This window comes from Tachysurus fulvidraco, chromosome 16, assembly GCF_022655615.1.
Source record: "Tachysurus fulvidraco isolate hzauxx_2018 chromosome 16, HZAU_PFXX_2.0, whole genome shotgun sequence".
NCBI lineage: Eukaryota > Metazoa > Chordata > Actinopteri > Siluriformes > Bagridae > Tachysurus > Tachysurus fulvidraco.
The window spans coordinates 10,623,097-10,650,179 of NC_062533.1; the positions used below are offsets into that span (position 1 = coordinate 10,623,097).

The window sequence follows — 27,083 nt, forward strand, 5'->3', positions numbered from 1 at the left end:
GGGGAATCAACAGAAAAGAATTCTGGTCTCCTTAACAACTGGGAATTTCAGAGCGTTCAACAATGAAGGCAGCAGCTGATCCGATTTAGCACCCTATAGTATACTCTCCAAATCTCTTCAAAGCCCATAAGAACATCCCACAGAGGACAAAAAAAGGTTGTGCATGATGGATACTTTGTTAATATAAAAGTTGTGTTAGAGTATGTTTGACTTTGCATCTGATACAGCTACTGAACTACTGTTCCAACCTTCATCAAAAACCATCAAGGAAGGAAATGAGCTGGACTTCTCTCACATCATCGTATATAATAATTTATAATGTGGATTTTTTTTATTTAATCTCCAACAGATTACATGGCACAGGAGTTCATACATCCTGCACTCTAGAAGAGAACAAAAATTCTAAAATGGATGGAGACTTAAATAACATGAAGTCAGAATATAACAATGATGTCTACATTGTGGCTTGGACTACAGGAGAGTCTGGTGATTTACAATATGATATCCAGCTCAGGAGCTTAACAATGAGTTCTACAAAGCTGGGCATTTTGGTAAGCAATGAAATCATGAAAAACAGCTATTTGTCTTTTGAGTTTGGATTCTTCAAGAAGCTGGAGGATGTAATGCATCAAGCAAACATCCTTTCTTTGAAAAACATGGGAATAGAATTATCTATACCTCATACCCACTACTCAGAGCACCTAGATACAGTAATGAAAAGCCTACATATTCTGGAAGGAGATCTATACCAAAATATCCAGAGAGTTCTTAAACAAGACAGGACCTTTGCAAAGTATAGCAAGATTGTTGATCGTATCAGACATCTTCAAATGGAGTATATGAGCTTAAAGACAAATGCAGCATGGACACAAGAACTAGATACTATACCCCAAAAATGTATAAACCAATTTATTTGCCAAAAGAACCAAGTGGATTTAACAAACATCAGATTTAACATCCAACCAAAAGGAAGAAATATATTTGCCAGGTCTGTCCTTACACACTTATTCAGATCCTACAGCACAGGCAACGTGCTGCTACTTGTTTCTCCTTGTTCTTCAGGAATATCACTGTTACAGCCCAGCATCCCATTCATGCTGAGAGATTACAGAAAAAGTAGAAGAATGTTCCATTTCCAGTGTGACAATTCAGCAGTGGATTCTAGTAACATGACATTTGTGACTCTAACACTGAGTGTTAATGAGCAGAATTCTCCGGTACCAGTCATAGTCTCATTTGATGAAGGTGGGCACAGTCTTCTCTTTGTAAAAAAAAAAAATAGTAAACAACACCTAGATGTAGCATACACATTACTTTGAAATATTGATATAAGTCTCAAACTGTTGTACTTACAACATGCATACAGATGGGAAAGAGACTTTGTAGAATGAATCTTTTTATTTTTACATAGTCCATGATCACTGAGCTGCTTTGTGATAGTTGTTGTGACAAAGATCAGCACCAAAATCTAAAACATTGATTCCAGAATTCACATCAAAGGTCCTGGGCCATGCTGTGTTAATGCTAGGTTAATGAAATAATGCAAGTCTATATAATTGGCACAACAATCGACCAGATAATGCAGATGCATTTTATGTACAGTACGTACAATTCTTAATTGATTTTAGAAATTGACATTATAGATGCAGTGAATGAGAGCGTGTGTGTGTCCTGCGATGGGTTGGCACTCCGTCCAGGGTGTATCCTGCCTTGATGCCCGATGACGCCTGAGACAGGCTCCCCATGACCCGAGAAGGTCGGACATGCGGTAGAAAATGAATGAATGAACGAACATTATAGATGCCATCATGTAAAGATAGAAAACAAATACATCTTCTAAAAGGTTTATTTTGGCCCTTGCATTCGATGTAATATAGGATTTACAAACTATAACAACAATGAAATTAATGCACTTGAGCAGCTGCCAGTTGTTTTGCAGTCATAGTCACGGTAGTCTAGATGTCGCCTGGGAGTGAAAGGACACTGACATTTCATTTAGAGCAAAAGTTTCCCATTCTGTCTCAGCAGCAGCAGCTATGCGACAGCCAGCCAATAATGTTCCTTTCTCATCAGTCTTTCAGGAAATGAAATCTCAAGACACCCCTGATCCCTAAAGCGATTAGTATCAGACAGTGAGATTAGTGTGTGGATTGTGACACAGCAGGTACAAGCCTATACGTCTGTGCTTGGCATTAAAATCTATTTGAAGTGTGCGTAAGATACGCATAGTGCATGTTTACACACTCTTCATTGAAAACAGAAGTTTCTACAGAAACATTATCTAAAAAGTTATTCATCCTTGGCATTTCCGAAAGCTGCGCTTAGCATTGATGGAAACACACTATATTGTGAACCTCCTCTACAGCAATGAAACTGTCATGCACGTGATACAGGTTAGATCCAAATGCTGGTTTATTAGGCGAATTCCAAAACAGGCAAGGTTCAAACATCAGGCAAACAGGAATAGCAGAGGAAATCCAAAAACAGTATTATCCAGGCGTGGGTCAGGGCAGGTAGCAAACATTCATAAACACGAAAACAGGCAAAGGTCAAAACAAGGCAAAAGACGGAACCGATAATACGCTCAGCATGCTAACAAACTAACAATACTTCGCGCCATCCAGGAGTTGTGAGTGAGCTTAAATAAACCAGGTGATTGCAAATAGGAAACAGGTGTGCTGAGTAGGTGGTACTATGAATTGTGGGAAATAGAGTCCTGATGCTAAAGTGCAGCAAATCCTCTGCAGGCCAGCAGAGGGAGCCCTCAAGGCTCTCATAACAGAAACTTTGCATTTATGGACAAAACAGCCAGCAATTTTATTTATTTGGACAGGTGTGTCATTTATTTATCTTTACATTTGTATCACTTTAACAATTAGTAATGATGACAATGACGGTGACAGTGATGATGATAAAGATGCTTGTTGTTATTTACTTCTGTTACTAGTAGTAGTAGTATTCACTCATCCATTAAACTTTAGAAACTGGTTTATTCTGGTCAGGATCCAGAGCCCTTCCCAAAAACATGACAATCTTTATAGAACTACTTGTTTTTGAGTTTTGTATTAAGCCAATATAATTTAAGCAATCAGTCACAATGCTCATTTAATAAAACTGTGGTAGATACCATAGCTACAGTATATAACATATAATAAGTTGGTTATAAGTTATAATATGGTATATAAAGTTGACAGATATAACACATGCAATGCCTCTTCATTTCCAATGAGTGGCATCCTAGTGATTCCCATACCACTGGTAGTGACTTATCTCACAGAATTTATCCACCTCCTATGAACATTCTGATGCTAATCATAGAATCTTTTTATTTCTCTTAAAATACATAAAACCTATTAATATTCTGCAATTTATCTACACAGGTGAGGACATTCGCTTGTTGTATGAGGCTCTGTGTGTGTTCTGCTGCCAAGCTGTGGATTACACCAATACACACATACACACTGACTTCCTAAGAATAATCTCTGCTGAGAAAGGCACCACCAGTGACCCAATTACCTCCCCTAACCTGGTAATAACTGTAAGAGAATATCAATGTTTAAAACAAAATTGCAGGAAATAAATCAGAAAACACCTTGGAAACACAAGTGCAAGGGATTATATAAGATCTAAGGTTTAGCAGATTTTGAAATGTATACTAATTCATTTGGTCATTTAAAGTCCAGCTAATTACTAAGGTATATTTACAGTAGAGTTCCCACTAGATCAAACAAAGAACTGTAATCCTTTATCTTGTCAATATGCTGTAGTCATACAGCGCAATATTTAATGTCTTACCATGATAAAAAAGCAAAGTGTATATTCAGCACCCTGCATTTATTAGGAACATTTTTGTACATATCTAATTTACTACATATTAAACCTGACAAATAAAACACAAAAATAACCTAATAAATGCTATGTAAAATCATTTGAGTAAACAATTTAAACATATATTTATCTGGTGCAAGTAAATGTTTGTTTATTTTTGTGGTGATGCAAAAAAAAAAAAACAATGTTTTTTTATCCATATAAAACGCCATAAAGACTTATGGCTAACATATCGATGTGATTGAAATGGCAACAAAATGAAAACAAATTTTCAACTTGATATTCTCATTAGACTGTTTGAGCAAACTATTAAAGGGTTAAAAAGTTCTGGACTTCCAATGACATTTAAAAACTAATTTCTATGCTTTTACCGTGCAGGATTTGCACTGAAGCATTCCCCATTCCAACCCATTATTTGCTTTGGCAAAAGAAAAATGCAGCTAACCTTTGAGGGCACGGTGGAGTGTGTAGTGTGTGGGTAGATCAGGTAAAAAAGACTAAATCTTGTGATTAACATTGCACCCATGTGCTGAGTTGTGGAAATGTTCAGCTGACCAATGCAGGTGGTCTAGTGAATGGATGACACTGAAGCAAAGCATGCTTTACTGACAAACCGTGAACTGTGTGCTTTTGAGTGTGTTGAAAGGTGTAGGCAAACAGTGTGTCACCAGGAAAAAGAGAGAAGGTGGAGCATTTGCACTAAGTAAAGAATTGTTCATGTGTAAATATCATCATATTTTGTTGTGTGGTGGTTCCTGTGTGACCTATGGATTAAAAGCAAGAGGATTCTTCTGGTATAACTCAATTTAAACTGGAACAAAGAGACAACCAAATGAAGATAAAGGAAGATCAGTTGGAGCATCTGTATCAGTTGGATAATTGATTTACACCCAGCTCCGGTTAAACATTTTTGGATTATCATTTATATATTTCCTTGGACAAGATTTTTCATCGTGCTCATATCTTGATTTTACCTGACCTTGTCTTTCTGGACGTTTCTGTAAAAATCAGAATATAAAGGTGACAACAAGAAAAAAGATTTGGAGAACAGTTTTGGTGAAAAAACAAATGCACAATAACAAACTTTGACAAAAGACATTGTACACATTTTAGAAGTCCAGTAAGGATTTATTTTGTATTCAAAAAATTAAGTTCTGGATTCCAGTTCTTGCCTGAATGGACATGCCAACAAAACTGAATCAATGCAAGTACAAAAATGAAAAGGAACTATTCTTCTTAGTGGAATGTTGATATTTGCATCCAAACTGTAAAATACTTGCCTGAAAAAATGGATAATCATCCTGCTAATTCATTCTTTACCAACTTCACTAACTTTTTCAACCATGTAGAGAAAACTGAAGACACACCGGTTCTTTCATCTTTTCGTTATCTGTTTGAGAAAAATACTGAACCTCAGAACATCAGCGTTCAAAAACCTCACACTATTAGATTTGATGACGATTTACCTGTTGAACAAGATCTCAAAGCATTGATGGTTTCTAATCAAATTAATAGCAGGACAACATCAGAAATAAAATTCTCGATAGAGTCAGATGTTTTACCTAGAGATAAGGGCAACAACCATAAAAATCTGGATGAGACATTATCTCTTGAGCAAATAAGGGAAAATAATGTTGAAACTCACATTAATACAAGCATGGACAGAGATGAAATAAAAATTCAAGAAACACCAAGTCATACTGGAAAGGAATTCATGGTCATGGACCTGCCAGTCAGTATGGATCAAGGGAAGTCATGGAATAATTCATCCTTGACATGCCAAGGTAACAAAACATTGCCAGATGGTCAACCTGACCTGCTGTCTGAAGCGTTTGTCCAGGAATATAATGATGCTTGTCTGAGTAACACAGCCTTAGCAGAAAGCCACATAAGTGGAAATCCCTCAGAAAGTATCACCGAACAGATTATAGAGGGATTACCAGACAAAGTTATGAGAGATGGCATCACAACCAAAATCACCAAAGAAGAGGTGTTATCTACTGCGGAGATTCAGCCAAAAGAGGAATTCTGGAGCTTCTTAATTCTGGACACATATAATGGATGTCATGTGGCATCAGATCCTGTTCAGAAACTAAACACACATTCACAATCCTGTTCAGAAACTGGAGACACATTCCTGAATGTCGAGTCTGATCAAGTGTTATTAAAATTGGAACCAACGTCTCCAGACAGTCCCAATGAAATACAAAACGGGAGAGAAATAGAATATGTACAAGAATCGAGCAAAGTAGAAATAAAACAGAGTGGTGGACAAGATAGATGGACAATAATGACAGATGAGAGTGATAACCTGGTACAAACTGAGGGAGAAGACAAAGAGAGAAATTCAGAGTCCTCGGGTAATCCCACTCCTATTTGGAACCAAGAAGTTAAAAATGCTTCTAGGCAAACCAAAAAAGTTTCCTTCTCTCCGGGCCTAAAGGTGGAGAAACCTCCTCAGCTACCCTCCATCTTTAGTGGACTGAAAGGGTTAAAAAAAGAAGTGCAGGACCAGCAGAAAAAAACATTAACCCTTGAACAACCTATGATGAAACGAGCCTCTGTTAAACGGGCACTTTTCTCTGAGAGACCCTCCAAAAGTGATGCTAAAGGGAGCATCCTTGAGCAGCTCTCACAACTCCTGAGCTTTGATGCTGGCAAAGTGGGAGCAAAAAAAACACAGGAACCCACAGCAAGTCCTCCACTCTCACCTAGTAGTGAGGTGCTAGAAGAAGAAATGTATCCAGTAGAGGAAAGTGTGGAGGGTCCTGATGTTGTTCCATTAGAGGAAAATAGCAAATTAACAAATGCAGAGACAACCCTCAATGCTTTCAAAGCTTTCTTTAGCCCTAAACCAGCTAAGAGGAACACCTCAGACCATATTGACCTGGATGCTGTAAAGAGGGCATTTAATCCAGAGACAATCCGAGCTATCTTTGACAGAAACTCTAGCAAGTCTCCAGACAACAGAAACATTTCTGAGAACAAAGTATGCACTTAGAAATGACTTCATTAAAAGCAAAAGCATATTCCAAATTATAGAACAATGATTTTGTTTCTTATTGAAAATATTTTGATAACCATTTTATTATATAGACAACTTACTCTTATTCTGTTTGTTTGTGTTTGGCTTTCAACTGTTCATGAAAATTAAAAAAGCATTGTTTCAATAAATAAATATAAGTTAAATTAAATGAATTTGATTTATTTTAATTTATTTTTTAATTAATTTTATTTTAATACATGAAACACTTAGTGTCAAGATTTATCGTGTTATAAACACCGTAAAACGTGTGAATGCCATTTAAATTAATTTACATTTTTACAAACTCTTATCTTTACCTTATATTTGTACAATATTGAAGGAAGTGATTACTTGAAAAGTTGTACTAAAAAAATCAACTGATTTGTCTTCTCCTTCAGTCTCCTGAGAATGAGGAGAGGACACCAGGGCGCCTGCAGGCTGTCTGGCCTCCTCCAAAGTCCAAAGATGAGGAGGAAAAAATTGGGTTAAAATACACAGAGGCTGGTAAGTGGTTGCCATGTACGCATGCATATGGACATGTAAGAAAGGTAAAGCAAATGTTTGTCCAAAGTGAAATATTTGCTTTTTATGGAATGGTACAACAACTCTACAAACAAATGCTAATACATCTCCACCCTCACTGATACTTCAGTGGGTTAGATCATTTTTTTGCTCAATTATTTCATTTGTGGTTCCATATTCAAACTCTGGTTTGCTCCAAAGTAAACAAACTATGTTAAAATACACTCTTATACAGCGAAAACAGGTAAATTTTGTATATTTTATTATTCCATCGTCACATGCTACTATTGTTGACATTCTCTGTGTAGTCTACCTGACAAATATCCTGTAATCCAGCAAGGTGCAGAGTCTACAGACACACCCTAGTACACACTATAAGAATAGTCATATATCAGACATGACTAAGCCATTTATTTAAGGTGGGGTTTATGCCTGAACACCTTTAGTAATATTTGGTGAAGTTCTCACATTCAGGTAGCAGGTGATAAAATATCTGCTCAGTGGAGCAAGATCTCTGCAATTTCCTCAATCTCTATAAACAGAAGAACTACATGACTAGTTCATCTCTGGCTCTAGTATTCAGTAATACATGTACATGTCCTTATGGTTCTTTCCTACATGACAAAGCATGCCAGTTGTTGTGTTCACTTTGCCCATGGGTACCTAGAAGAGCAACTATACACTAAAATGTTTCCAGTTTTCTCGGATGTTCTAGCCTCGGTAGTGCATGTACAGTACATGTGTTTAATGGGTGTGGCTTTGGAAAGAGCATTCAAGAGAAGCTTTTGTACACAGACAGATCATATATAGATATTATAATACAAACAGGCAGGTGACAAAATAAAAGACAAATGCACCTTAGTAAGGTCTTGGGACAGCAACAGAACTTCCCTGTGCCCTTGCATAGAGGTGGCAGTGGTCAAGTGGTTCAAAATATTGTTTGTTGATTATAAGGTTTTTAGTTCAAAACCAGGGACTGCAAAATTTCCGCTTTTAGGCCATTAAGCAAGACCTATATCCATTGCCTGGTAAGACCAACTGTAAGTTGCTTTGGATAAAAATGCCTTCAAGTGTATAGCTGAAAGTTTGGAACTTTACTGATGGGATGAACACAATTCTTCAATATCAGAGAGGGTCGATGAGTGTTGTCTAACATGTTAAACTAAATTCTCCCACTGGTGTTCAATAGAGAGCTGGTGACTGAGAAGGACAATGTATATGATTTGCATACTCCTCAGTACATCCAATGCACCATCAGGCCCTTTAGATTGTCATCTTGGAAGAGGCCACTCCCATCAGGATAGAAATGTTCATCACTGGATATTAGTCAGACACATAAAACCTAATACACATTTTGGTATACATTACATTTATTTGTCTTCTTAATTTCGATCTAATGGTATTCAAACTTTTGTTGTGAACTACAGGGGTGTGAAAAAGTATTTGCACCTTTCCTGATTTTTTATTTTTTTGCACGTATATACATAAACAGTAAATACACAATGTATAACTTACAGCTCTGCACAGAGCAGGCATATGTCTGACTGCATGATATGTTTTGGATAATTTGTATGTCAGTATATTGTATTTTGCTTGCAGAGCATCAGGCAGCTCTTCTACATCTAAAAAGAGAGTGCAAAGAAGAGCAGGAGGCATTAGAGGCAAGTTACAAACAAGGCATGCTCTTAAACCAGTAATTTAATGTTCCTAAAAGGTATTTGAGTGAGAGAGAGGAGCATAGCTGTGTTTCTCTGTCATTATCAAAGGATTTATGAAACTTATCCCTGGCTCCCTAATATGATCCTGCACAGGCAGACTTTAAGCTCCAGCTCTACCACCTCAGAGATGAGAATGAAGAAACTGTGTCCAGACTGCAAGCAGTAATTGCGGATCTGAAAAGCGCTGCCAACTGTTCACACAGGGAGCTCAGAGATGCAGCTGTGTCAACCGAAGACTACTTCACACCTCGAATTTTTCGAACTGTGTGTATTCAGACAGACCGAGAGACTTTTATTAAGCCTGTCAAGGCACCAGAGATAAGCAAAGACCTTTGCCCTCAACCAAATGTGCCTAAAAAACTAGATCTTGCATCAATTGCTAGTAATCTTTCAAGCAAACCGGAGCATGCAGTGCCTCAATTACTGCCATTGCCAACACCACAACCACTGTCTGTTCAGTCAGGACTTGATAGTGTAACAACTTCAAATCCCCTTTCACTGTCTGGTCCGTCTGAGAGTTATTCAAAACCTGCTCAGACAGACAAGTTCCCACCACTCAGACAAGCCAGTTGTCCACCACCTCCACCACCACCTCCACCAATAATCTTAGCTGGTCTTGCTCCTCCACCACCCCTACTAGGCCCTGTGCCTACTCCTCCCTCTGGAAGTGGATTGTTCTCTGGAGCTGAGGAGAGACTGCAACGAAAGCCAAGAGTGGAACCTGTCTGTCCAATGAAGCCACTGTACTGGACACGGATACAGATTCAAGACAGCAGGTATTACTTGAGCAGTCCTATCACCAACACACACATGAGAAGCATAGCTGAGGGTTTTTCGCTTACTAAATGAGTTTTACTTGGAATTCATGATGGAATGCAAATACTCTGATGTTTTTTTTCCTTTACTCAGTGAACAACATCTATATTGCATTATTGAAATGCTGATTTCTTTTTGTTAGAATGTGTTCCCAATTACATAATATTTCCATTACAAAAACATTGAGATATTGCAATTATCTTGCATCACTTTTTTCAAAGAAAGTTACATCAATGTGTAAAAAACAGGAAAATCAGGACTTCCTGATCAGACATCGGGACAGTATAATTTTAACCACAGCAGCCTGAGGTCTGTCTTTGGGGCCAGCAGAACTTCCAGGACCTCTAGCGGTGGTGTGGATTTCTGTGGGATCCTGTTTCCAGGGTCTCACACTGCTGCAGCACTGTTATTTGACTCTTCTTAAAAGCCTTCCTCCCTCACTGAGCAACCAGCAAGCCAAAGCTAAACCCAGTCAAGCTTAGCCTTGCAGCGCCTTGCTGGCTCTCTAATTGTTTTTATGGGAGCAAAAGTTTAGGAAAGCAGAGCACTCGTATTTGACCTCCTACTGATTTTATGTGCTTTCAGACATGGTTACCCAGAAACAGTAATAGTGTGTTTCCATTAGTTTTAAATTTGCTTTGTATTTGGTAGCCTGCCTGCCTGCTGTCTTTGAAGTGTGAAAAGCGAGTCTTGCTAACCTTTTGCAATGAGAAGAAAAACCCTAAATTACTCAGAATTATTATAAAACAGTGGGAGGAAATATTGGCATATAGAGACCAAACCTTGGTGGTGTCTGGATGTCTGTCTTCATCTCTGTCTATTCTCCTAGAAATGATACTTTGTGGAGCTTGCTGAAGGAGCCGGGCATAATAAATACTGATGAGTTTGCTGAGTTGTTTGCAAAAATGGCTTCACCCGCCAAAAGGAAACCCCTATCTGAGGCCTACGACAACACAGCCAAAGCCAAGAAGGTATAAAATCCTCACTAGTCATCAGGATAACGGTGATTGATTGTCACTTTATATGGCTGAATAACATGTACATCATAATCAGTAAGCAGTTTTTATACAGACCTCTGTAATGTAGATAAGTCTCATAAAAATAATTTTATGTTTTTCACAACCTAATTTAGCAACATGAGCTACAAAAATAAAGCATTGTCCTAACACTGGCTGCAGTTGCTCTAACAAGCTAGGTAAGAGCTGCAAAAAGAAAATAAAATTCACCTATCTAATTCATATAAGGATTTTTATACTGGACTATAAGGACTTTTATATTGTAGCTAAGTTCATCGACAACCTCGCTAACATTAAGATAACTATTATATTGTATAAAATGTGTTTGTTAACAAGAGTCCTGTTTGTTAACAAGAGTCCTCCCCCTCAAAGTGCTGTCAAAGGGTTTTTGGCTATTAAAGTCTCCAGTGAGAAGGCTGAGTGTAAATAATGTACATTTCTTATTTGAACCAAGTGCAGACATCTTGTTTCTTTTTTGTTTTTAAATTTATGTATAGTAGCTTTTGTATATATAAGATTTTAACATTATCCTGACATCATTTTCAGAAGTGCATGTTTTACCTACTGTCTCTGCTTTGGTTTAGATGGTCTTTACAGAAAGCACTCAACAGTCTTTGCTTTAAATTTAGGTACAAAGTAATAGAATGGTCTCAATGTTTTGATGTTAATCAGATTATAATAGTAAAATTACGAGATGTTTCCGATTTCAGGCAGAATAAAACTGACTGAGCGACATTTTTTCTTAATAACGTGGAAATTGCAAACTGGCACATGTAATTATGTTGGGATAAAAACTAGCAGATTCTTGCCACATCCTTTAAGAGTTTATTAAAGATAATTACAGTACTGTTACTCTTGGCCACACTGGTAACTGGTAACATTTTTTGTTATTAGCAACCCCCAGTCTTTCCTAAGCACCAGAAAGGTTATTTTCATTCAACTCAAATGATAAATTAAGTGTCTTTTGACCTTTCTGTCCATTCAGATCATTAAGGTTTTGGACAGCAAGCGTTCTCAAGCTGTAGGAATCTTAATCTCAAGTCTTCACCTGGAGATGAAGGACATACAGCAGGGTGAGATGTATTTCACACACAGCTGAACACAACAGACAAAAGCAGCACATCCCCCAACACATTGTTCAGACTTCTACTGTAATCAAGTACACAGCCAGATACATCAATTCTACATTTTGCAATAATAAGCAAATGGCATGGGATTAATTTTTGGGCTGAATAGTGAGTGAAAGCCAAGTCAACCAATTGATTTTAGACAGCATCCAGTAGAAAACACGAGTTTGGTTTTAAAGGCCTTTCTGCTTAGTTGAACTGCCTTGTCTGAGTAATAGCACTGATATGAATTATTTGGAAAGTGTTACATAACCACATGGCCTTATGTGTTAGATTCATCAACAAAAAATGAATACTGCCTGAATCAAGACCTCTCACTGGTATATATCGATTAGCCAAGATTCCACATTTTTTTTAATAAGATTGGTAACACATGGTTACTTGTGCAATTTCTCCCAATACTGAACTATACAAGCATGATTCCTCTGAAATATGAGGTCTGTTCATGCATCATTTTCAATAACATTGTATTGTTATAAGCAACAATAAAAGGAAATTAGTAGAATCAGTTTGCTTGCTTTACAATAACGACATGCTTGACAGGAAAGTAAGTTACACCAATAAAAACTGTCACAAGTTTTGTTGTTAATTAGTGCTCATTTGATCAATCAATGAACTGATTCATTTGACATGTGACTCAGCTATTATTTTATCCAGAGGAAGTCCATTCCACCACCTGGGTGCCACTACAGAGTTTTGCATATTAAAAAACAAGCAGAGTCATCCTATTTGCCTAGGATTTATTGCCTAGTATTAACTGTCCAAATAGGTCAAATTAAACAGAACTAAATGAAAGGAGTCTAATAATACCACAGACCTAATTGAACATATCTTTGTTGACTTATTTAATCTTTCTTTCCGTCGAGCTGTGGGAGAACATTAAAAAAAAAAAAAAAAAACTTAGGCAGCTGCTTTCTGGTTCGGCTGCAGGGGTCTAAAGACCTGCCAAAAGCGAATTGCAATCTCAAGATGAGAAGGTACTTAATATGTACTTGAGTGGTCTCTGTGTGCAGAATGGTTAGATGTTCCTGATACAACTATGGAGAAACATGTACTGTATGACCGTGTCAGTTTAGACGAGAGATGAGAGAACTGTAGTTAGTTGTCCAAAATTTCCCCTAGGTTATGCAATACAACACTTTGGATTGGTATAAAAGGAGAATTAGAGAAAGTGAAAGTGGACTTAGCCCTGAGCCTTGTGGGACACTGGGTGAGTGTTTGTATGGGCAGAAGTGGATCCCATCCATGTCAACTTATATGGCCATCCCTTTAGGCATGAAGCAAACCACCACCATCACTATTTACAAGAAGCATATAATCTTGAGGATGTACAGGAGTCTTGCAATTGACCATGTACATGTGACCATGTATCAAGTACAGATTTTACTGTAGTTTATTTGATACAGCTACATGAAGCTTTTCTGTAGAAGCTTCAACATGTGCTGCTGTGAAGACTGATAGGTTAGGAAATTGTAGGTTTGGAATAAGGAATAAGACAAAATGCACACTTATTTACTGAGGTAGAGGTGTGCATTATTATTTTTTTTAGATTTCAATAAGTTGCTCAGAAAGTACACACAAACAATATTATATAATATTGGTCAAAATTTCTGTAGGAGCAGGCAGAATTGGTCATGAGTGTCTTGATATCAGTCTGTACATGAGCAGATGTTATGGTGTCATTTATGAAAGACGTGTTGGAGGTGGTGTCTTGCAGGATGGACTCTAGAGCATTCTGGAAGGATGGCATCCTGCAGGCAGGTGTTACATTTGCTAGACAAGAGAAGCTGCAGGATTGAAAAAGGATAAAAAGGCATTAAGATAATAAGGTATAGGAAATTGTGCAGTGGCAGAGTAGGAACATGGGAAAGGAAAGATGGGCAGATTATGTTGGCAGATCATCACAATAACAACGATGGCAAGAGGCTATTGCATAAAAGGTCACAAGCTCTATAATGAAAGGGTGGCTCATGAACAAAACTCTGCTTTTGTTATTGCACAGTTTCTCCTATGCTGGAGTCTACAAAGATTATCTCTATTATTCACAAGTGTTTTAAGTATCGCCTTGTTTTTATGTATATAGCAGTAGCTTCAAAATCAATATTTAGTTAATTTTTGCATACTAATAGTTATTTCTGTGCTATAGCATTGACTTAATTGACTGCTAAGGGATTTTCCAATGCCTTTCATCATCTTTATTTAGTTAGCTAGGTTGTGCAATTGAGTACCCAAATGTTCTCTCTCTCTGCTCTTAATCAGGATTGTTAGCAGCTGAATTGGAATCAAAAAGTCAGATTATTTTTTTTTAGCAATATGCTGAATTGGCCAGCACCTTTTCTTTCTTTTTCTCATTTTTCATGCTTCCTCTACACTCATTTTCCACTTTTTTTTACTTTTTCCACAATATACATGCTTTCATATACACAGGAAACTGATAATTGAGATTTATTTAAAAACTTAATAATAAATGAAATAAAACCAATCACAAGTATGGTCTCTATGGTCACAAGTATATGCCACTACACAAATCCCTAAGATTTCCTCATACATCATCAAACAGCATCAACTGTTAAAAAAATATCCGACATTTCTAAGGATCTAAACTAAATACATTCACTACATCTCAAACGCCTATTTCTTAAGGTGCAGGGGAGGTCATGCATGGCTCATCTGCAGTACAAAAGTTATAGAAATAATTTCACACTGCAAAATACCAGACAAATTTCCATGAGCCTCAGACCTCACACACTGACACACATCTTTTAAACATGTTGACATTCCAGTAAAAACCAAGACATACCTGAATTCAAAACAAACAAGATTCACCAAACTATACTAACCATACAACTCTCTCCATTACAAATCATCTTCCCCATCCAGCTTGTTGTTTATCTCTCTCCATGTTTCTTTCCTTTTTCCCTGCAATACAGTAGTTTGCATTATATTTCAAACCATTTCAGTTAAGACTGCCCCCTAGCGGCCAAAGCATGTTCTAACAGTCAAGCTGTTATAAGTAGAGAGGTTATAAGCAGGAATGTTATTCAATGCAACTGTAGTTCTTGTAACAGTGGCAAGATTTAAAAGAGAAGAATTATTTAAAAATGCTTAATTTAAGACACGTTTAAAGTCTAGTGCAAACTATTTGTCTAAAATATACTTCTAGAAGCTCCAGCCTGTGTTAGTCTGTGCTCCAAAACATGGGTTTATAGTTGGGGGTATACACCACAAACCAATCTTAATAGTCTTCACTCTGTCATAGAACTGACATTTAAACATTTTGCTTGGAGGATATTAGCAAAATGAGCTAATCTAAAAAATAATACGAGTATTTTTCTCTCTCATAGCTATTTTGATGATGGACAACTCTGTGGTTGACCTGGATGCTATTGAAGCCCTGTATGAAACTGTAAGTGTTATTTCCACAGTTCATATTTGTATATTAATTACGTGTAAGGAGACCTCAATAAACTGTGCTATGCTGTTGAAGTGTTTACACTGGCACCTTATGTATTAAACGCAAATTGAAAATTGATAACTAGGCCTAGTTCCTCAGCCAAGACAGTTTATTTGGGGTCTGAGGTTTGCTTCTTTGAATTTGACTGGAGTTCCAAGACTAACGACACTAACAAGTAATGTAAGCAGCAAGTAATATAAATGTTAAATATACAATATAAACTCGAGCTGAATTGTTCAGTCATCCAATATAGACTTGCTTATGTGGTTTCTGACACTTTATGACACACTGTTATCTATAAAACATGCAAAAAAGGTCAATTACTTTTAAACTAAGGGGATACTGTGTCCCAGAGCACATGTTATACCAAGTCATCAAGGTCTGCAGTATGCTTTATGGTAAAAGTAGGATCTAGCATATCATGTAATCCAGATGTGGCTTGTTGGTTTATTTTTTAAATTAATATTTTTCACATGGTTAACATATATGAGAGGTCTGATGAAAAGACATACACACACATTTGGGTTTTGAATGTTCTGTTTTGAGGTGATTTTATAATGTTTATTTTTCTTAGCTGTATTTCTGTGTATTTTTATGGTCATCAGAGAGCTCAGCCTGAAGAGTTGGAGAAAATAAGAAAACACTACGAAAGCTCAGATGAAGAGCATGTCAGACTGCTGGACAAGCCTGAGCAGTGAGTTACTAGCGAGATTAGTAACATATCCACTCTTGACATAAAACATGAACATCATGTCATTGATTATGAAACTACAGGAACAGTTGCTACATGATCATTGTTCCATTCCACAGCCATTCATATTGGTACCAGAGGGACAGTTAACATGCCAAGTCCTTTTGTCAGAAATTATCCATTCTGTTTTCCAGATGCTTTTAAGACCACTATTAAATGTTCAGCTACACAGCCAAATATTTAGTGCTTATTCTGTGGGAAGAAACTGTGAAATTCAATACAACATTCTTATATTGTTTATTAATTCTTCCAGGTTCCTGTATGAGCTTTCTCTGATTCCCCAGTTCTCTCTAAGAGCACGGTGTATTATTCTCCAGTCAACATTCACTGATGCTGTTGCATCTGTCCAGCGCAAAGCAAACACGGTTCTCCATGTGTGCAAGGTACAATGCAGCTTTCAGTGATATTATTGATAATAATTACAAGATCACAAGACTTTTTATATCTTTGCATATCTCTATATTTAAGTGACATACTTAGAATATATATAAAGTAACTTTAGAAGAACATTAAGTTAGTTTTAGAGAGTATCCAGATGTTGGGGGCACAGAGGGAGTGGATATGAATATTAATAGACATGTATTAACCCGTAACAGGGACTACTGGAGAGAGACAGTGTGAGAGAGGTGCTGGGGCTCGTACTTGCCTGTGGGAACTACATGAATGGTGGGAGCAGACACCGAGGCCAGGCAGACGGCTTTGGCCTCGACATTCTTCCTAAGCTCAAAGACGTTAAGAGCAGGGTAGGCTTTTCCAATAATATGATCTAAATATAACTTGATCAATGATTTCCCACTTCAAATACTCAAATACTGATTCAAGCACATCTGAAGCTGATTGGAGTCCAGTATTTCAATTACAGAGATAAGATAAAAAATTTGGGATGTACATGTGCCCTACAATTTATAAAAAAGACACACAAAGTCAATTACTAATAAATTGTTTCTTATCAAGAACATTTGATACACCATGTGATCCATACCTTGAGCCCAACTTTCATTACACCTCAGACTACACATTAGAGAGATGTACAAAACTCTAAAAGGCTTTAAAAAAAGAATGTCTTCATCTGGTTATTTAGGACTAATTCAGGACTGCTACTCCCTCTAAGAGTGGGCATGTGTCATCTATCAGAAAAACACTGAACAAGAATAGCATTATTAAAAGGACACCACAAAGAAACCATGCCTGTCCAAAACAACATTGTGGCATGTTTCATGTTTGCCCAAAACCACCTGGATGTTCCACAGCTCTTCTGGGAAAACATTCTGTGGGCAAATGAGACAAATGTTGACCTTTCTAGTAGAAATGCACAACGCTGTGTTGAGGTTCATCAGGTTTTCAAGCTGCTTTGCTATCTTAGAGCTTGGATGCCTTGTAGTCATGAAGGGAACAATGAATTCAAAACAATATCAAGATCTTTTTCAGGAAAATGTCAGAGTAGTAGTCCATAACCTCAAGCTTAAGAGAGAATGTGTGATGCATCAAATCAGACAATGGCTCAAAACACACACTAGAATCACCTAGAAAATGACTGAAAAAGCCAAGTCACAGACCTGCATTTAAGCCAACTGAGATTCTGTGGCATGATCTGAAGAGGCCTGTTCATTCAAGATATCCCAAAAATAGTGATGAGTTAAAAGAATTTTGCTGGGAGAAATTTATCTTCATTATTATGCCAGTTTAATATGCAGATAAAGGAAAGTGACAGTTATTGACCTTGAAAAAGGTGCAACAAGTTACTAAATTCATGTGAATTGATCACTTAATTTGTCCAGCATGCACTGTGAATGATTACAGAATAATAAAAACTTAAACTCACTACTGTTTGTGTCTTATTATATTTTTATATATAATAATATTTTTGTATTGTTATATATAATAATTTTTTGTAATTTTTTTTTCTCCAAAAAACCTCCACAGGATAACAACATAAGTCTGGTGGATTACATAGTGTCTTACTATTTACACAATCTTGATGAGGTAAATATTTTTTTATTTTTCTTAAAGTTTATAAAAAGGTTTTTACATGAAATGCATCTACAATATTTTGCTGTAATCTTTCACGTTATGTAGAATGCTGGGACCGAAAACTGCGTGTTTCCATTGCCTGAGCCTCAGGATGTCTTCCTTGCTTCCCAAGTTAAGTTTGAGGATTTATCCAAAGAGCTCCGAAAGCTGGGCGAAGACCTTGAAGGTGAGAGCCAAGCGCTTACAAAATCCATGTTTTTTTGGGGTTTTTTTCTGTTGTATGCTTTGGTTGTTTTGGTAAACAATTCTAGCAATTGTCGTGAGATCCAGTAATCACTGTACTTAAAATATGCAATCAAGATTGTCAGTATGCCTGTAATCAATCAGCTTTCGTCCTGTTTTTGCATTGTCTCAGTTGTGTTTTGGCGTTTCAGTGCTCTGAAGGCTTTGTTTCATGGTCAGTGATTTCACAGTGATCTACATTTCCAAAACTGGGAAAGTTACAGTGCTGTGCCTTTGCTTTAATCAGAATAGACTGAAAGCCATTTTACTGCAACAAGTTTGGCTCTCAGCCATTGCCCACAGTCATTACAGAGCCATGTTAGGATTAAAGCAAGTTATTACAGAGCCATTTTAAGACTGAAGGCTTATTTAAATATGAATTGCCAAGTATATTTATTTTTCTTATATTCTTTAACTTCCACATTATTGTAGTTTATTTACAGTGCATTACACGTGTGTGTTTGTGTGTGTGTGTGCGTGTGTGTGTGTGTGTGTGTGTGTGTGTGTGTGTGTGTTGATGATGATGTGTGCATGTTAGACAAAGTGGAGTCTTTGTGATTTTACCATGGCGCCTTTTAGATATGTCTTTAATCCTGCCCATCTGATGCTTTCTGCTATTGTATGATTTCAAGGCTTTGTTGCGTATGTCGTCGTTGAGGGTCACAAGCATGCAGTGCTGCTGTTCTTATGTAATCTGAGGGAAGAGCAGCTTATCTTCCCGCCGGCCGCTCTCTATCTCCGCACAGATGCACCGCAGTTCTCCTGTTACACTGTATCAGCTTCAGTTCAGTGTGGCCGTGCAGATTTGTGTCAGAGATTCTTTTCTTTAGCTCTCAACAAGCCCTCCTTATCGGGCGACTGAGAGACTGCCAAATCTGGCCCATCACGTTCTCCCTTTTGTCTCACTGTTTGAACCTCCCTCATGCCTGCAATGAACCATGTCTTTTTTTGCTTTATATCATTTTTTTGTTTTGTTTTTCAATGGCATGTTTAGTTAGTTTGCCCCGATCACATAGTTTACGCTTGCTCTCTTTTTGACCGCATTTATCTCCTGTGGTATTCGGTGGTATGGGGAACTTCTGAAATTTAAATGATTCACTCTGGGAATTTTATTGTTGTGTCCAGAGCATTTAGCAAATTTGCATTCAGTCTTATGCATTATGTACTTACTACACAAACTTAGGACACATCTGAAAAAGAAATATTTGTCACACAGTGATACGACACTGTTTACATTCTGGAAGTTTGCTTAAGTAATCTTCCTTTGTGTCCTGGGGGTTTTATTGCATAACCAGTCACCCCACAGTTTACACAAATGCTGAATGAAAACAGTGGCATGTGTAGTCTTATCAGAGACAGATGCAGATGGACTGAATCCAGCAGGCCTGGGCTCCCATCGCTCTCTATTATGACTGGGATAGCAGTCTGGCCCCTCTGATCCTTGGATTGGACTGAACTGACGATGAACAAACGGCGCAGCCTGGTGCCATAGGGGGGAGTGGCAGGTATCTGCTGCCGCCATCAACAGTGGCTCTAAACCGCTGACTCCACCACAGGTGCAGCTTCTTCCCCTGGCTCATTCGAAAAAGGTTCAATTGCCTTTCTCATGCTTAGAGAGTACCATAAGCTATGAAGTGCAGTGATGTTGAAATATTGACAGCGAGCTCTTAGAGCATTTAAAAGTAAATAATATTTGATTCGTCTTCAGAAACTGATTTATCTTGGTTAGAATAGCAGTGTTTCTGGATCTCTGAAAGTCCATCTCTGGGCACCATGAAAACATCCACATGATCATTTTTTACCTAGAGGTAATTTAATGTTTTTTGGAGGTGAGAGAATACTGGAGAAGCCAGAGGAAATCAACACATACATGTGGAGAACATGCACAGAAACTCCACACAGACAGTAACCTGAGCACAGGAGCTAAATGGAGACTCTTTCATTTACTGTTTCCATGTCAGCAACGCTACCCACTGTACCACTATGCCACCCATTAAATAATAATGATTAACAATAAAACATATTGGTTGGTTTATATTAACAACCATTACAGTGTTGCAGATAGTCAAAATGGTAAAAACAGTAAGTATAAGGTAAGATTGCATATTTATCATATTTGATTCTGTATATATAAGTATAAATAAGTTCTTTTTTTGAATGGTGTTGTTTCATAAAGGTTGTGAGACGGATATCCAAAGTGTGTGGTTAACATCCCCTCAAGAATACATCTATCCCTTCAAGGAGAAAATGGAATCTTTTATCCTCAGTGGTAAGCCATGTATTAAAGTATCAAAAGTATCTCTCCTCTTAGGTCTGGTTGACAGAAGAGTCTTTCTCATGACCAGAAAAGTGGTTTTTGGTAGTCCTTTGAGACACTGTGAAGGTATTGTCAACTCTGAGGATATACACTGTACATATATGCTATCTCTCTTTCCTGTTGTTTGTTTATTTGTATGATTGTTTGTTTTTAGAATTTCAATCAAAAATGGAAATGCTTCATTTGAGAAGTATTTTGGCTTGAGCTAGCTAAGCCACTCCTGATTGAGCTTAGGTGCATCCCGTTTGCCTTGATACTTTGTGGAAAATCTTGAGACGTCTGTAAAACTTTACTGGAGTCCACATAAGGAAATCCAGTTGATTCCAGTAGAATTGCACACACTTACTGTATATGTACATACAATCTCACAATCTAGAGTGCATATCAGACCAAAACCATGAAACACAACAAACTCTCCAAAGACCAAAATGTGTTCAGGCATAGGAGCCAGGAGTACAGTGGGCTCCATCGTTGTGAAATGGATGAAGTTTTGAACTACAGGACTTTTCCTATAACCAGCTGCCTAGCTAAAATCCAGAACCAGGCCAAAAGACTGTTGGTTGGAGTGGTAACCAAGAATCCACTAGCCTTTAACAGAGTCTAAGAGATGTGACAGCCTGCCCTAAGGCTAACCATCTCAGAAATACTTCATCAATCAGGCCCAAGATAACCTGCTCCAGAGTGCACACAACCTCAATCTGGGGTGAAGTTTAATCATATGTCACAATGAAACATACAGCCAAGACAATGCTGGAGTGTCTTTAGGAGAAAATGCTGACTGTCCTTGATTGGCCAAAACCCCATAGAACATCTCTGGAGATACCCAAATATGGCAGTTGGAATGGGAAAGATTGGCCAAATTCAGTGTAAAGCATGAAGCATGAAGACTCACACAAGAAGACACAGAGCTGTAATTGTTGCCAAACGTGCTTCCACAAAGATCTGAATAAAAGATCTATATATGTTTTTCTATGAGAGTTAAATTTTTAATACAAATGTGCATAAATGTCTAAAAACTTTTTGTTTGTTCATTATTGGGTTATTGGGTGTATAATAAAGTATACAACAAAAGACAGCATTTTAATTATTTCCAAGCCTACGTTATATTACATACTGCAGTGAAGTTTAACAAGACTCAGCAGTACAGACTGAAATGCTCACAACAATTACTCCATTATCTGTGCTGCACAGTAAAATCTCCTTCAGTTGCCCTGGAGAATATCTGTGATTGGCCTTTTTGGGGACCTGATAACTGTCTGTGGTCTTCACTACCTGAGTAAGATAGCTAGCTGTCGGGTTCAGAAGGCAGACAGACAGATAGGGATCAGGGAGGCTTTGGCAATGAACAAGACTTTCAAGCACTTCTTATTTGCTTCAGCCTCTTTTCTGAAAGCTGAGTAAAGCCTGAACACAGAATAACTTATTATATATAATCTGAGTAAATGGAACAAATACAGTGTTACTAAACACAAGTGATTACTAATTTTAAATAAATCAGTGAATGAAGTTAACGTCTATAACTCATGTGCTTCTCTACATGGAAATATACTTTTGTGTTCGCAGCCCAGAACGAAAAAATAGCAACTGAAAATCATCTTATGTCTGCCCAAAAATGGTATGACATTATTTTCATTCTTGTTACTCTTGAATTGTTTTTGAAATATAATGGTCATTTAGTTGTTCTAATAAAGCCACTAATTTTCTAATAACATATTAGAACAAGTGCATTCTTTTAAAGCTGGGATTTACTTTGCAGCCAATATATTGAACTACTGATATTATATCATAAAGTATGTCATTTTATAAATGTTTCTGTGTAATCTGAGAATCAGGCTTACTACTTACTGTACAGTCTACCTCATTTCTTTCTGACTCCTTTTCTTAGCTTCCGTGACCTGGTGCAGTACTTTGGGATGAAGCCTTATTCTGGCGAGCAAGATGTTCTACCAGGACATGTTTTTATGCTTTGGTTTGAATTCTGCAATGACTTTAAGACCAGATGGAAGAAAGAGAACAAGGCTATTTCCAATGAAAGGTGAAAAGCAGTGTTGTCCTACAGTATAGTTGACTAGAGCTTCAATGTTGGTCTGGATAAAATTCCAATTTATTAACTGCATTGATTGTTGTCTTGTAGCTGATTGAGAAAATGTGTGGTTATTGGAAGACTGTGTAGCCTTCATTTTTTAACCAAGCTTTTTCTCTTCACTCCAGACTTAAAGAAGCCCAGCAGTTGGTGCGCAACCTCACAGCAGACAAAAAAGTGGAGACCAGGCAGGTCCATGCAAATGGCCTGGTAAGACTCAACTTTGTTCTAAACAGTCATACAGTCATAAAATCATAAATGTTAACAATGAGGACATGATAAACACTGTAGGGAACAGAATAACCATCTTAAATATTAATGTAAGACAATAAATATACTGTTTTTACTGTTTTTGGAAGCAGATTTCCAAAACCACATCTGAGCATATTGTTATTATGTGGTATAATGGTCCATCTCTCCTGTTTCTATAAGCAATTATTTTAAAGTTACTTTGGGGTCATTTTCCTGATCACAACTGATAGACTGTCAGATAGGATCATCATATGTTACATGCCAGGTGTAATTATAAATATTGGGTCCTGCTTAAAAATATTGATTTTTCAGAAGACAAAAACAAAATGCTAATTTCTTTTTCTCTTGACAGAAGGAAAGACTGCGTCTAAAAGAAGCAAGCCTATCCAGCACCTGAGACACAATAGACCCTCCACTATGATAGTATAATTCATATGATTTTTAAACTTGTGTGTTTTTTTACTTATTTTTAATTTGTATCTACATCTGCATGTAACTTTGGCCTGTTTCTGCATAAGGAGTTGAATAGGAATGAGATGTACTCTTTTTGCTTGGACACACATGAATGTGATTCAATGTTCAATGTTGACCATTATATCAGTTCAACTTAGTTCAATTTTATTTTTGTCTCCTTGAGAGAACCATGACTCAAGAGGAGAAAAAGGAAACATATATATATATATATGTTATTGAGAGAGAGAGAGAGAGAGAGAGAGAGAGAGAGAGAGAGAGAGAGAGAGAGAGAGAGAGAGAGAGAGAGAGAGAGAGAGAGATTGCTACAAGAGGACATTCAGTATGAACTTATGCATAAAACTGCATGTAACCAAGACTGGGAACCAAGCCAAGTGGACTTGGTTATATTAAACATGGATAGTCGTATATACCCTAGCTTCAGTGAATTTAAGAAAAATTGCAGTTTATAAACCTCAGGACACTCTTGCCAGGAACTTTCTCCAGTCTCACTTGATCAGATTCCCTACAAACACATCCACAAATCTACAGAGAAACAATTTCTTTATTTTGCATGTTAAGTATATTGTATTTGTGAAAAACTTGTACTGATGGATAAAACCCTGCAATACACTGCAATCACAGCACAAGTAACAATCCCTTGATAGTATACATGAACATTTGAAAATGAATATCTTGTTTAACTTATCTAAAAGTCATTTTCTTTAAACGTGCTGTTTGCAAAGGATGAATCAGATTTTAGTAGAAATGAGTTTAGTTCAGAAATTCAAATACAAAAATTGAAGGCAATAAATATCCCTAATAATAGAAAAAATAAAAAATAAAAATCTTCATCCACATAGTGGAGACTGACAGGATTTTTCAGTGATTGTTGGAATACCATATATTTACAGCTGATGAAAATAAACTTTGTACACAAAACTTGGCCACATATCTGTTACTAAAAGCCACATTTGTGCAGCAGAAAGCGTAGCATGCATTGCAAAACCCACAACATGGTTTCATTCAGGAAAATAAAAATTCCTAAGGCTGAATTTGCACAGATCATAATACTGTAAGACCTGATAGGGGACCTCCATGACAAGCCAACGATAAAAAATATGGTAGTAAAAATACACAAATACTGCTTACTTAATGTACTAATGTTAAATGAATAGCCTGTGTTATGAACAGTCATTGGCTTTTTTCCACAATTAGTTCTTTATCTACACTCTAAAAAGGGGTACTGTAATTTTCATTTCTTTTCACTGAGGTATTACATCATGTGTATCTTGACTGGGTATCCTAGAAAGGGGGGGAAATGATGTGCATTACGTCTATTAATCCTTAATCAACCATAAACCATAAAGGTAGTATGATCGCATATGAGAGATACACATTAAATGTATGAAATGACACCATTCCATCATCATCATCATCATCGTCGTCATCATCATCATCATCATGCCAGTCAGCGCTTAACTAAACATAACATTGAAATTAACTTACAAAATCGAATTGACTTTGTGACGTAACATTTTGAGATCAGTACTAATCCAAGTCTATGGAAGTACAGCGGCACTGTTTGACGCGTCGCACACGTTTCCGTCTGATTCTCGGGATCTGACTCGGGCATATCAGCGTGTAAGTGACGACGGTGAAGGTTTTTGGTTTGCAGAAAGAGCAGGACTGGAAGGCGCTTTCTTCTTGGTAGACGTGACGGGGAATGTAAAAGGAGTTGCACTGGCCGTAACAGAAGCTGTTGATGATGGTACGACTGAGGCAGCCCTCTTCCTCTAGCGTCTGCTTCAACGGCTGCGTCTTGCACCAGTCCCGCTTCAGGTAGTGACGCTCGGTCACATGCAGAGCCTCCTGGCTGGAGTCAAGAACCTCCTGTGCCGGGACATGCGCAGACGTTCCCGTGGCGAGCCAGCTCTGTGCAGGCTGCGCTGTCTGCTCCCAGGAATTAGGGTTAGGGACTTTAGTGTGATGAGGAACAGCGCCTTGAAATCCGCTGTTGCTCCAGCATTTCACAGGACAGCAGATTAACCACAAACCCAGGATCACAGCAAACGACATCTCTTTCGCCATCTTTTCGTATAAATATAGAAAACAAAACTGCTTATACAAGGTGTAAGCGTACAGAAGCATAACAAGCAGTAGGCTACAAGTAGTTATGGTCAACATTGACAAACTCTTCATTTTAGCTAAAGTTTTCATCAGGATAAACAACAACAAACAATACTGCTACTACTACTTCTAATAATAATAATAATAAGAAGAAGAAGAAGAAGAAGAAGAAGAAGAAGAAGAAGAAGAAGAAGAAGAAGAAATAGAATAATAATAATAATAATAATAATAATAATAATAATAATTATTATTATTATTATTATTATTATTATTATTATTATTATTATTATTATTATTATTATAGTTTTTTCTCAGTTATCAGCTTACAGTGAACTATACTTCCCCTTATAAAATCCCATTAATGATGATGAAAACACTGTTTCCATCAAGATTCTAAAAAAAAGTTTGCTTACCTTGTGAATTGCCAGTTGTTGACAGTTGAGATAATTGTATGTGTAGCCTTGAAAAACCAAAGTAAATTGAGGATCCGATATCCACAGCTCGTATCATGACCGACAGAGTTTGCGAGGCGTCCGCACACGGTTTTAAGTGTAAGTGGGCAGGAGGCAGTCTGACGCCCACGCCTCCGTCTCAGCTCGCGACATACAGCTCAGTAATCTGCCACTGATTCATTTTACTGATTTACTCTTTTTCAGTGCTCTATATTTCTACTCACTTCATGTACTGCGTGTATTGTGTTTTTCCTGCCTGGCCACACCTATCGTTTCATGGAGGATTTGATAAGTTAGTTTGTTTTTCTTAATTGTCTGAGAAAATAATGAACCTGGGGAAACAGATGTTGACTACCTCTAATTTATAGGACAAAGAAAAATGAATTCCACTCAAAATTTTGCCATTTTCTTAGTCTTCACCTCAGGATTTTCTGAGCATTATATCACTCAGACTGTTGAATTACTGATAACAGTCAGCTTATTTAAACTCATCTTTAAAAGGTTTTAAAATTTTCACATCCATTGTTTAATCACTTTTCCTCTTCATATTTATTTTATGAAAGATTCTATACAAAATATAAAGCACTGTTTTGTCCAATGGATTTATGAATGGTCCACAAATCGTTTTAACACTGACAGTGGCATAAAGACATTGTGTGTTGTGCTATCTGCAACTACTGACACTATTGGCTTGACACAGAATACTAGAATGGCTAAACATAACTAAACTGTATTGTACTAATATACTTTAAAAAAAACAGCTGTGCCTGAAAAATCCCACATCTGGAAGATCTGGTAACTAAAAGACAAATATTATGTGATCAGGCTCTTTGTAACAAGTACCGGATGTCCATTATTGAAAATGATCATTGCAACCTTTTGAAAACAC

At 37.2% G+C, this 27,083-nt stretch overlaps 2 protein-coding genes and 1 long non-coding RNA gene across 5 annotated transcripts; 1 reads left to right on the forward strand and 2 right to left on the reverse strand.

Annotated features, from left to right (window-relative positions):
• Positions 1-54: 54 nt before the first annotated feature.
• On the forward strand, positions 55-24,554 carry fmn1 (formin 1). 3 transcript variants are annotated; one of them, XM_047801927.1, is made up of 19 exons: positions 58-156; positions 350-1,245; positions 3,381-3,529; positions 7,252-7,357; positions 8,975-9,036; positions 9,187-9,869; positions 10,739-10,880; positions 11,911-11,998; positions 15,397-15,458; positions 16,112-16,200; positions 16,511-16,640; positions 16,854-17,000; positions 18,181-18,240; positions 18,334-18,454; positions 20,687-20,779; positions 22,391-22,442; positions 22,713-22,862; positions 23,039-23,120; positions 23,515-24,554. In XM_047801927.1, exons 2-19 carry the CDS (start codon positions 408-410, stop codon positions 23,557-23,559), a joined length of 3,099 nt encoding a protein of 1,032 aa, XP_047657883.1. In that variant the 5' UTR covers positions 58-156; positions 350-407; the 3' UTR covers positions 23,560-24,554. The 3 variants fall into 3 exon arrangements, with proteins under 3 accessions (XP_047657882.1, XP_047657883.1, XP_047657881.1); XM_047801926.1 differs by having other exon boundaries at positions 55-1,245; XM_047801925.1 differs by lacking the exons at positions 58-156; positions 350-1,245; positions 3,381-3,529 and adding an exon at positions 4,532-6,817.
• LOC125139061 lies at positions 13,564-15,024 on the reverse strand. The gene is made up of 2 exons (XR_007138178.1): positions 14,893-15,024; positions 13,564-13,839 (listed from the first exon to the last, which is right to left on the reverse strand). It is a non-coding gene; the product is annotated as an uncharacterized LOC125139061 (long non-coding RNA).
• grem1a (gremlin 1a, DAN family BMP antagonist) lies at positions 24,512-27,083 on the reverse strand. The gene is made up of 2 exons (XM_027166336.2): positions 26,156-27,083; positions 24,512-25,703 (listed from the first exon to the last, which is right to left on the reverse strand). Exon 2 carries the CDS (start codon positions 25,701-25,703, stop codon positions 25,164-25,166), a length of 540 nt encoding a protein of 179 aa, XP_027022137.1. The 5' UTR covers positions 26,156-27,083; the 3' UTR covers positions 24,512-25,163.